This window comes from Castanea sativa, chromosome 11 (genome assembly GCF_040712315.1).
Source record: "Castanea sativa cultivar Marrone di Chiusa Pesio chromosome 11, ASM4071231v1".
NCBI classification, from domain to species: Eukaryota; Viridiplantae; Streptophyta; class Magnoliopsida; order Fagales; family Fagaceae; genus Castanea; species Castanea sativa.
The window spans coordinates 46,429,021-46,441,129 of record NC_134023.1 but is presented as its reverse complement, the minus strand read 5'-3'; the positions used below and the strand labels follow the sequence as shown (position 1 = coordinate 46,441,129).

The 12,109-nt window shown below is 37.6% G+C and overlaps 1 protein-coding gene across 1 annotated transcript in view; it reads right to left on the bottom strand.

Annotated features, from left to right (window-relative positions):
• Positions 1 to 12,109, bottom strand: part of LOC142614541 (uncharacterized) — a 31,246-nt gene that overhangs the window by 15,852 nt on the left and 3,285 nt on the right. The window contains exons 3-11 of the mRNA XM_075787077.1: positions 11,927 to 12,040; positions 9,825 to 11,816; positions 9,629 to 9,745; positions 9,275 to 9,457; positions 9,129 to 9,191; positions 6,902 to 6,973; positions 6,552 to 6,815; positions 5,034 to 5,153; positions 4,038 to 4,097 (exon numbers count right to left, since the gene is read on the bottom strand). Of these exons, the coding sequence (XP_075643192.1) occupies positions 4,038 to 4,097; positions 5,034 to 5,153; positions 6,552 to 6,815; positions 6,902 to 6,973; positions 9,129 to 9,191; positions 9,275 to 9,457; positions 9,629 to 9,745; positions 9,825 to 11,816; positions 11,927 to 12,040 (2,985 nt within the window). The remainder of the gene's footprint in view (positions 1 to 4,037; positions 4,098 to 5,033; positions 5,154 to 6,551; positions 6,816 to 6,901; positions 6,974 to 9,128; positions 9,192 to 9,274; positions 9,458 to 9,628; positions 9,746 to 9,824; positions 11,817 to 11,926; positions 12,041 to 12,109) is intronic.

The window sequence follows — 12,109 nt, the reverse complement described above, 5'->3', positions numbered from 1 at the left end:
AGATATCCTGTGGAACCTGATCCCACGACCTTACCTAGGGGTGTGCAAAAAACCTAGGAACCGAAAAAACCGACCAAACCGTTGCCAAAATTTCGGTTCGGTTTTGGTTTCATTTTTTAAAAACCGAAATTTTCGGTTTCGGTTTCAGTGCTAGATTTTTTCACCCCGAAACTGATCGAACCGACTGATATGTAACTTTAATACATAACTGATCAGTGGCTTAGTGGTATACTCCTTGTGGTTTGGCTAGCTGATCCCAAGTTCAAGCCTTCGCGTGGGACGTGGGTTTTTTGCTATTTAATTTTGTAAAACCCTAGAGCATGATATAAATACGGAAATACCCCTATTTTATTCTTCCCTTTTCTTTTCTTCAGCCACCCCCTTCCCCAACTTTTTCTCTCAATTTTTTCTCTATCTCTTTCTACCCTTCTCGCTTCAGTTGACACACACGCAAAGAGCAAAATGGAAGAAGAAGCTTTCTCAATCATTCTTCACTCAATTCTTCAATCTCTCTCTCTCTCTCTCTCTCTCTCTCTCTCTCTCTCTCTCTCTCTCTCTCTCTCTCTCTCTCTCTGTGTGTGAGTTTCTTCACTTCGCCTCAGATTGATGAAGACCAACTGTAACAGATCTTTACTTCCCTGATCTTTCGTATATCTCAGATTCTCATATAATCGGTGAGTTTTTTTTACACTTTAGGCTGTGTTTGTTTTGTTTCGTTTATACTATGATTTTTTTTTTCAAGTGAACGGTGATTTTGTTTTAGAGTGATCTGTGTGAAAAGTTTTGAGCTTGTGGTTTTTATCGATTCTGTGTGATTTTATATGCTTTGGTTTTTGTTTTATCGTTTGAAAGAGTGGTTTTGAAAATCTCAATAACCCTCTCTTTGAAAAACCGAAAACCGACCGAAACTGATTGAAACCAAAATACACCGAAACTGATTAATTTCCAGCCATTTTGGTCGGTTTCAGTTGAGAATTTCACAAACTGAAATATTTGGTTTTGGTTGGCCATACCCATCCAAACCGACCGAAACCAAACCGAGCACACCCCTGACCTTACCCCCCAATGACACCACTACTCCTCAGGAGAAGAGGAGATCAATATTTGGCCTAAAGTCCATTGGCCACCCATTAAACTAATACTATCATTTCAGAGTATTGAAATTCCTAAAATGTCTCTACAGGGGGGTAAATATGACATCCCCCACAAGGTTTCCAGCCCTGGCATTCCAAGGTAAACTTCAGAAATATTGTTAGTATTCAAGAGCAAAGAACTTAAGGACAATAGCAGCAAAAAAAGGCAGTACATTTCATGCTTATAGAGGATGATGCCTCCTACATGAATGCCTTCCAGTATGATGTGGTTGGCTATTCAACATGTCAAGTCCCAAGTGTTATTAGTTACCTAATTTCAAAAAAGGTGGACACTTTTGCTCACCTACTATTCACTTAAGAAGCTTAAAAAGCCACAACAAGAATAAGAAAGGCATTAGATGTAGATTAATGAACTAATTTCTTTCTTTTTTTATATAGGTAAGAATGATTTTATTGAAAGAAGACTACTTCATACAAAGAGTTCGCAAAGTAGCCAAAATAATTACAAAAAGATGGGACTCTATGAACATTGGAATGGAATCTCTAGTTGTGAGTCCCCAAGCACGAGACCAATCAAACAAGGTTCCTGCAAATAGGGAGAGGAGCTGATCCCCCGTACTCTCCATATCCTCAGAAGTACACCTATTGCACTCCCACCTTATAATCCACAACAAACAGAACAAACCCAAATTCTAAATGTCCGATGAATGTTTTCCCATCCAGTTCCTCCAACCAAACAAAAGATCAATCACTCTCTTTGGTAGAACCCTGTATATCCCAAACACTAGGAAGCACGGACATAGATACGGGCATGAGTACAACACAGCGACATGGCAAATTTTGAAAAACTAGGTCACGTGTACCGCTGGGATATGTATGTTAATTAATTAATTAATTAATTTTATATATATATATATAACAAAACAAAACCAATTGGTAATTATGTTGAAATGGGAGTGGAGGAGGTTCAAATTTTAAGAGTCAATAAAGCTGAAACTTTCTGCTCCCCTATTAAATGTTATTACGTGAAAGGCTCACAAACTAAGAAAGTAAAAAGAAACAACACAAAATCAAGTAGAAGAAGCAGCAGACAACAAGAAATAAAAATAAAAAGGAGAAGAAGTGAAGAACCAGAGGAGAAGATGAAACGCAGAACAGAAATAGATCTAAGAATCTGGACTGCTGGAGCTACATAAGAAAAAGAAGAAGAAGAAGAAGAAGTGGGAGATCAAAGTGAGACAGAGAGAGTGAGTCAGTGAGAGACTGAGAGAGAGAGGAAAGAAATTATCTGATTTTGGGTGATTTTTACTTCTTTTTTTAATTTCTCCCCTCACCATGTCCCAGCCGTATCTGATAATTTTTTATTTTTTTTATTTAAAAAAGGCTGAGACACGCGTGCAGCCGTGTCCCATGAGTTCCCTGTGTCCGACACGGGCACGGCAGGCAAAATACCATGTCAGTGCTTTCCAGCCCAAAAATACTATACACAAAACTCCACAACTGATCAGCCCCTACTGTTCTAGTTTCATACAAGCATCTATTGTACACCCTCATTAACATATAACAAAATATTCTCCAGTCAATTTAGCTTTCCAAGAAGGATGAAGTATCTATGAGTAAAATATTTCCTAGACTTACCACAGACCACTTTGGTAATTGAGGTCTAATGTTGACATAATTATAGAACATGAACAAGAATATAGAAGACAATTTTTGTTTACTCCTAATATAAAATATATGGGGGAACCATAAGGCCAATGAACTCCATTTTAAATGGCACTTAGAACAAGGTGTAGAGTGAGAATGTGGGTTTAAAACCCACTTTGACAACAGATAATTAAAGGAAACGGGGGACAATTATCATGGATTGATTTTTTATGTGTAAAATCCATGGAAAGAATAACGAATCATATTTTCTTACATTGTGCAGTGGTTTGGAAACTGTGGTCTATGATCCCTCTGCTTGTTTGGTGTTTCCAGGGTGATGCCATTTTTTGTGATGGAGATGTTACCACATTGGACAGCGCATTTTGGCAAGAGTAATGAGGGGTTTGGAAAGTTGTTCCTTTTGTGCCTTGAAGTGTCTTTGGAGAGAGATTCTTGTTGCTTTGCAGGGAAAGAGTTGAGCATGTTGAAGCTGAAATACTTAATTTAAAGACCTTATATGAATGGACTTTCACATCTCCTACATCTTCTGCCATCGACTTTCTGGGGTTCCTAGATTACTTGAACTTTCATTAATTCTTTGTTGCACTTTTAGGGTTTTTTTTTTTGTTTTCTTTTTTCTTTTTTCTTTTTTCTTTTTTCCTTGTATACACCTCATGTACTTGGGTAGCACCCCTTTGCATTTTAAAGAATTATTTACTTAACAAAAGAAAAAACCCACTAGATGTGCATAATTCTTTTATGGATGTTTTAGATTTTTAAGACTTCAAATGTTAGTTCTTTGGATGCTCTAGAATACTACCCGTGTTCTAGGTTCTTGCCCTCTTTCTTTTTAATAAAATTCTTATTACTAAAAGGAAAAAGCCTCATTGGATGCACATGTACCTTACCAATAAAAAAATATGACACTTGTTCAACAAATAATGAAATCTATTAAAAAAGCAATACGTCGCAGGTTCAAATCAGGGAATCAACATCTCCATAAACAAACTAAGGCTGCCTACCAAAAGTGGAAGCTTTGTACACTGGATACAACCTTTTTTTATCTTTTTTTATAAAAGGAATAGCACTAGTAATGTTTTATATACAAGAAGAAACAGCAACGATGATACAAACTTCAAGCTCAACAGAATCTTTAAAATAAAATTTTAAAAAAAAACCAGAGAAAAAGAGTATTTATTATAATTATAAGACATAAAACAAGTGTAATATGTCATTAATAAGTGAAAAATCCACGCTATATAAAACAACATGCGAAGTTGAAAGACTGATACTAACTTGGTTAATAGGCCGGCCAAGATGATGTTCATGCTGAAGGAAACGTGTAATAAGTAACACCTGTAAAAGAAGTCACAGTACAAAAGTTAGCACATGCAGAATCACCATTGACTTATTATCTTTTATCCTCAATGAGAAAATGTAAAATCTCAAAAGAACAACCAAAACAAAGTGTGCATCTTGTTTCATAGAATTTTAAAATGTTCAAGCCTAATGGGGAATTTGACATCCGGTCGTTCTATAATAAATTAAGAGATTGTCCCTCAATTGTCTTTCCTTGAAAAGCTATATAGAGAGTAAAGGCCCCTAGGCGAGTTTCTTTCTTTGTTTGGTGTGCAGCTTGGAATAAGATCCTAACGGGTGATAACTTGAGATTGAAGAGATTGGATTTTGTGGATCGGTGCATTATGTGCCATCATTGTGGAGAGACGGTAGACCACTTACTTCTTCATTGTGAGATGGCTTATCTGTTATGGAGTTTTGTTTTTAGAACTTTTGGCTGGTCTTGGGTTATATCTAGATCGATCCCAGATTTGCTTTTTGGCGGGTGGAACTGGCTGAGGAAGCACTCGTCTCAGATTTGGAATTTAGTTCCATTGGGCATCCTATGGTGTGTTTGGAAGGAGCGGAATCGACGGACTTTTGAGGATTTGGATAGCACCGGTGATCAGTTGCTTGCTTCTTTTAGTGGGACTCTTTTTGATTGGTCTAGGGCTTGGGGACTCACGACTAGTGACTCTCTCTCTTCTTTTTTTAGCTCCTTTTCTCTTTTGTAGTTTTTCTGTTGTTTGGTTTTCTTTTTTATTTTTGTTCTGTTTTCTTCCTCTTGTTTTTTCTAGGTTTGCTCTATGTTCTTCATGCATAGAGCATAGAGCAGCCTTTCGTATATATTTATATATATCACTCTTACTTATCCAAAAAAAAAAAATTTCAAGCAGCTTCTTTAGTCACAGAACAAGCCAGTTCAAAGAATATGACTAATGCAGCATTACTAACCAAACAGTGGGAACTTAAACCACCGGAATATGACTGGTCCAGGCTACGATCTGCCAAGAACTGTTTCAGTACCAAAGCAAGGGGTGTAGCTGCTAGAAATTGTTCAGTCAGCTCCTTAACCTGTACAAAAACAAAAAATATGTTGAACTTGAAATATGATTTGGAATTTTATACTTCAAAAAAAAAAACCTTCAGAAAGACAAATTGGGAAAATGTGTCCAAAGCTACGGCAGAAAACACAGAAATGTAAAGACCACCAAGATTGTGGTGGCATCCTAATTTGAAGTCAAATCCATCTGGCTGGTTTCTGCAACTTTACAGAAAACTTCGGCCTATCAAAGAAACATTTTATTGGACAGTTTCTCTTTTTCTTTTTGGATTACTGTGTAGGAGGAGAGGGAGAGGGAACGGGGGGGGGGGGGGTAGGGTGGGATTCTGTTCAAGAACACTGCCAGACACATATTAATTTACCATACTTTCTTTTTTCAAGCTAAGACAGTAGATGTACCATACTTTCAAAACCTCAAGTACAATAAGAACCCAAAAGTCAATTTTGCTTCTTAAAGAAGAGGGCATACCCCAGAAATCCAAGAACTCAAGAATGTGAACTTTCATGAGAACACAGGCTTCCATGTATCAAACAGCCCTTAATGGTCTGACCAACTCTACTCTACTCCCCTCTATTCCCCCTCCCTCCCCCTCAATCCAAACAGGCCATAAGAGTCTTCAACTAAAACATCAATCTTTGACATGCACACCCTGATGTTCCTCTGAAGTTGGTTTCAAGAAATGGATTACAGGCTCTAGTCCAAGACTAAGAAGAAGTTGGTTTCAAGAAATGGATTACAAGCTCTAGTCCAAGACTAAGAAACATAGAAACTGCTCAACAGTAAGACCCTTTGATAAGTGAAACAAAGAAACCCTTAACCTAGTATTCTTCTTACACTATCACAATTAAGCTAAAGTACATCATTAACAATGATTAATTGCAGTCAAGCAAACCCTTGTTACCAATCTGTATTATATTTTTATATATATATAGGTATGATAGAATTCACACTGTGGCATCCGCTCCATGATGATTGCTCTTTATCTTCAAGCCATGATACCAATTGGTTTTTGGTATAAGTCGGGTCTGAACCCTAGATCTCTTATTTGAAGACAAGATATTTTACCAATTGAGCTAACTAGATCCCACATTACCATGTCCAATATCTTGCAACAAAAGTGCATAGTTGATCAAATCTATGAAAAACTTAGTTTTTTTATTTTGTTTTATGTAGGGACCTTTCTAAAGAAGAGCTCTTTGGACTCACCTCTAGCCAATAAAACATATGGGAAACTGACCCCCCCTGCCAAAACCAGATGTCGGGTAATCCAAGGGCATTAACCCCAAAGACTTAAATTAACCTTTTATCAAAATTGAGTAAATCATGGGTAGAACTTGAAGTAGATATTCTAATAACTATTTAAAAGGTAAGGATATAGCTAAAAGTACTATATTCCAAACAAAATTACCAGCTTTGTAGTTTGCAATCCTGTATGTGATGGCGACTTAAAACTGATGTCAAGACGAACTGATTTTGAATCATTGGTAGTATCACAGTCTATCTGTGCACATTTTGGCAGAGCAGAATCTTCTAAAACAACCGAATCAGAATAAACATTACTGCCTTGTTCACCATTCATGTGAGTTGTCTCCTCCTTAGGTGATTGTACATTAGAGGCAGAAGAGGTAATGAGATCATGAGGTACTTCCACCACAAGCATAATAATAGGTATCTAAGAGCAAAGGGGAACAGTATAAGAAGAAACATATAACATTAAAGAGAAGCAAAATTAACAGAGTTTAAAAGAAGATGCATTACAGCTGTATTTTCCACAGTCTTAAGGGAATCATTTTTTACCCACTCCTGGTTGGCAAGATACCTAGCTGCATGCTGAAATACCAATACAACAAAATCTCAATCTTTTAACCAGCAAAGAACAACAACAAAAGCAACTTAACAGAGCTTGACCAAAAAATAGAGAACATTTCCAGCTCAAATGCCATTTTTTTGGGAGGGGGGGGGGAGGGAGGATGAGATTCATGTGAGAAGCATGGCATGCTCAAATACAAAATTGGAAGGTTATAATAACAGCAGTAAAAATTACACATAAAATAGAAAAATAAAAAATCATGAACAGAACCACAATAATCAGTATCAACAAGTTTATGCACCCTCTTCTAGGAATCTAATTTAGTTTATGTTTACACTAATGGTGAGAAAAAATTTACCATTTTGAAGTAGATACAAATGCCATGCACCACAAACAAAATATTTAGAAGAACTAAGTTTAGAAAGAAAAAAAAACATATATTGAAAACATAAGCGGTTGAAAACAAGATTGCTCATCTAATCATTCACCTGCAAAAATTAACATCTCATTCAAAAAAAAGCCAAACCATTAAAAAGTAAAGATTACAGACTTTGCTGTCACTTCAAAAGCTCCCTCAATCCTTGCTTTGGAATTTCAGTTTGTAATTGATGTATACATTTCAAGATTTTTTATTAAAAGGTGCTTGGTCATGAAAATCTCATTTGCCATTACCTTCCATGGCAGCTAACCATCGTTAGCTTGATTATATGCTAAAATTCACACTTCATCAAATAAAGTCTTGGTATCAAGATTGGCCTTCACAGAGGTATTAAATTCTTTTTAGATAGGTAATAATAATAGCATTTACTTAGGGAACCTCAAACTGGCTCTATTTCATTATATTCCATCCATGCCCCAATTCCATTCATTTACTATCCCTTTGGTGTCATTGAGTTAATAGATTATTATTACTATTAGTTTATACTATTTTTATAAGAGTAATAATAAAAATAGTTTAAAATGAAAAGAGGGAGAGTGAGGAACACTTAAAGAAATCTAATGGCAGTGGTCAGAACCAAATGGCAAAATCCTGCATCAGATTAGGACCAATACAGTAGGCCATGCATCAACCTTCTACTATCAGCAAGCTAAATCGGAGCCCTCAAGACCCCTTTCCAAAACCTTGATGATCATTAGTGTAAAAGAAATCAGTAATGGCAGTCCAATTAAGCATGGTAACATGCAGGTCTAGAAAAGAATGTTGCTGTTTGACCTAAAATTATGGAACCTCTAATCCATCTCTTAATTCTGACATCAAGTTCCACCCAATACCAGAAATCCACAATGTGCAATGAAACTTTGGCTAAATAACAAAAAAACCCATGCTTAGCTACCAGCTAAGGTTGACTGCATGTGTATAGAAAGGCCAAACGAGTCGTTGCTCAACAACCTTGAACACCAATGATAGACGCTAAAAGTACTTACATAAAAGAAAGGGAAAAAAATTAACCAATAAGCTTGGCTTGAATTCACAAGGCCAGTAATCATTCACAGTTTTACTATATCTGATCTTCTTCTTTTTTTCTTTTTTGCTAATTATATCAGACCAATTTTTTTAACTATGTAAAGGACTTGAGGGATATATATTAAATTAGATAACTCCTACCTAAAGCACTCCTATACTCCTCAACGAAAAGAAATAATAATTTGAAGTATATTTGATGATATTAGTACTGATGAATTCATCTGCTCTTAAAAAAGAGAAATAAATAACATTAACGCACACTACACCAAGTTGCACCCACTGCCAAAAGGCTCCTAACACATTTGTCATTCCTTATCACCTCCAATTATTGCCGAGCTTTCAGGCAGTAATTAGAAATGTTTGTAGAAGGACAGTAATCAAGGAAAATGGTTGAGGTGCAAAATATTGGCTAATATTCAACTCCTAAAAGCACCAATAACACTGTTGTTGTGAGCATCATTGATTCTCGGGTAATTCAATGTGACATCAATGAGATTTCCCTTAATCTGATTGTATAGAATATCTCAGTATATTTTAAACAGTTACAATCTTAGGTATAACATTTACAATTTTATTGGATTTTATTGAGAACCCAAAGAGTTTCAGACTACACGATAAAGAACATCAAGAAATATATAACTCACACAAACAGCTGTTTTGCCACAACTGCCTTACAACTGCAGTACCGATGTACATAATTGGCAACATACCTGAAGGCATGTTTCTTTGATACCATTACGACCCTCCAATATCCCAGCTTCTTTAATGGGTTCCTATAGCATATGTCTTGCAGATAAGGTGTTTGCCATAAAATTACTAGCACAGGGTAAAGTAGTTATTGAACCAAGAATTTTACCAGGTTTCTAACTGGAGGGAGACAAACCACAAGGTCCACATCACTTGTTGGAAGGGACAAACCTGTTGAATTTGAACCAAATATGTGTGTTTGAGACCTGGGCCATAGGACTTGGAGAGATCGTGTAACTCGCTTGACTGCCCAATTTATATAGGGCTTCCTGGCCATATTTGCTGCAGCAACCTTGGACACCATCATATTTGTAATGTCACATGGTTATTGGAGTCAATAAGGGCAAAGCTACAAATTCTCCATGCAAATTTTGAGTGGGAAAAAAAAAATCCTAGAATAATGATGATGGCCATAATGACAGACGATGATGGTGATCATGATAATGGAAAAAAAGCCTTGTACCTGCTTGCAGAATGAGTCAATCTCATCATGGAGGAGGCTGTGCATCAAAGAAATTGAGGTCTTCCATGAAGGACAGCTCTGTAACTCTGGTGGTTGCAGAGGGATTGCAACATCTGGCTGCATAATGATATTTTCATCTAATAAATAAATTGCACAACACCGGAGAAACTTTATATTAAATAGGCGCTATACTTACATATTCCTGATCACGAGCTAGCTGGGACATTGCAATCAACCGCTCCTGCAGCAAAGCTGCAGGTAGAGGCTGAATCATTGGACGAGCTGACAGATTATTGTTTCTCCAAGAAGGCCAAACAACTTCAGCACCATCCATACGCAAACAAGCATCCTCCAAGTTATTTCCATCATTGTACCAACCTCTCATGCCCCAGTGCCTAGGGCTGGAACTGCCAGATCTAACAGTTGGAAAACCCCTTAGTTTTCTGGAGTCACTCACAGGGGAAGGTGGTGGTGGACGTGGAGCCCTTGGAACACAAAGCACTACAGGTGATGGTGGCCGCTTTATCCGAGGGTGCTCCCGCCTCGTAGAAGGAACACAAGGGCTTTTGTGATCATGACTACGCTTAAAATCTCTTGATCCCCTCGACCAATTTGGGACGACGATTGGCGGCAAAATAGGATAAGGAAGGGAATCTCCTGTCTTCCCTTCAACATCACTAGGTAAATTTGGCAAAGATCCAGAACTGTCCTCTTCAGCCCCCGGATCTGCCAATGTTGATGAGGAATGAAACATCTTGCCAGGTATTTCATTTCCTGGAATTACATAACCAAGAGGCTGGTGTCCAGGCCCCAAAGGATCAAAAGAACTGAATGAAGCAGCAGTAGGTGAAGTCAAACCATTTGTACTATATGAAGAAGAATATGCAACCATGTCATCAACAGCCCTAATCATGTCAGCGTCACGCCAAGCCCATGAGCTATCATCGGAACTAAGGGAAGGAGGTCGAGAAAAACCCGTCCCTGGGAGATCAGAAGGATTCCAGTACATCACACCACCACCAAAGTATTGATTATAATCTATCCCGGAAACAGCATGAACCTCAACTTCTTCCTCTGATATCCAGTGGCTGTCACATTCATCTGCTAGTTCCTGTGCATTTGTTAGATCAGGTGAATCTGTGAAATCCCCAGAATACTTCCTTTCATCATCAGTGGTTGGAGCATTAAGCTGCACACTGTGAGCGTTTAAACTTTGTGGGATAGTAGACTGCCGCCTTGAGATAAATCCAGAATCATAATTATAGGTCACCGAGGGGGCCAGTCCACAAGTACTTCGAACCACTGGAGGCCAATCTAAACTCATTGACAATGGTCGAGACAGAATTGGGTTACACCCGCCTTCAATTGGAGAGTTTCTTGCATGATGCATTGTGGGTATGAAGGATTGCTGGAAGTGATTATGCCAGTTCCGACCAACATCCAGATGCAATCGATCAGTGGCAGCTGGGAGATGTGAACTAACAGATGGAAAATAAACAGGAGTAACATTGGGCCACTCATTCGGTGGGTGCACTGAAGAATTTGAGGGTCCTATATCAAATGTATTTACACTCTCTCGCTCCCTAACCAGAACAGATTCATCTTTTATGTCAAAAGCTTGGATTGGTTCGTCAGGGAAAGTTGATTTTACATCACTTTCACTTCTATTTTCACAATTCTGGAAATTGCTATCTTCATTGCTCAAAACATTATCAAGCCCCAATGCAGGCACAGCAGAAGGTACATCACAATTTAAGGTCTCTAATCTTAAAGATATCGTTTGCTTTTCAATCATATCATTTGATAAATTATAACACTCTGAACCATTATTACAGAAACTTTCACTAGAACCATTAACATAATCTCCTTGAATACTTTGGGTGGCATTGTCCTCCCCAGTAGACCCATTAACGGAACAAGGAAGACTGGAATTTGATGCAAGGATATCATTACCAATTTTATTATCATCTGTGGCATTCAGGGTGGTTGAATTGTCAGATGCTCGACCAGAATCTGGTGCCTCATTTTGAGAAACAGCAGACAACGAGGAATCTTCCATGACTAAATTCTCGTACTTCCTCACTTCCATGAGATTATTAAACCCAGATTTTTTCATTTTGTTTTTATCTTTCCTACCCTTCCTTGCAGGATTTTGAACTTTTCCAACAACCATTCCTTGGGCATGTTCCTGATAACAACTACCAGTTATAAACCATCCAAACAATTAATATCATACCAACAAACCAATAAAAAGATAAATGATTTCAAATGAAATGTAATAGTAATAATTATTGCCACCATTTGAACAGTTGATGTCTCTCTGCAAGTCTTCTTCCCCTGAGGTATATCAAAAATCTTTTGGGACTCCATCAAATCTGCCTTCCCTTTACATGCATTCGCACAATCAAGACCCTGGAATATTATTTGGAACATTTATCACTAAATATCTCAATGTGTGTATGTGTGTGTAAAAGGACTTCA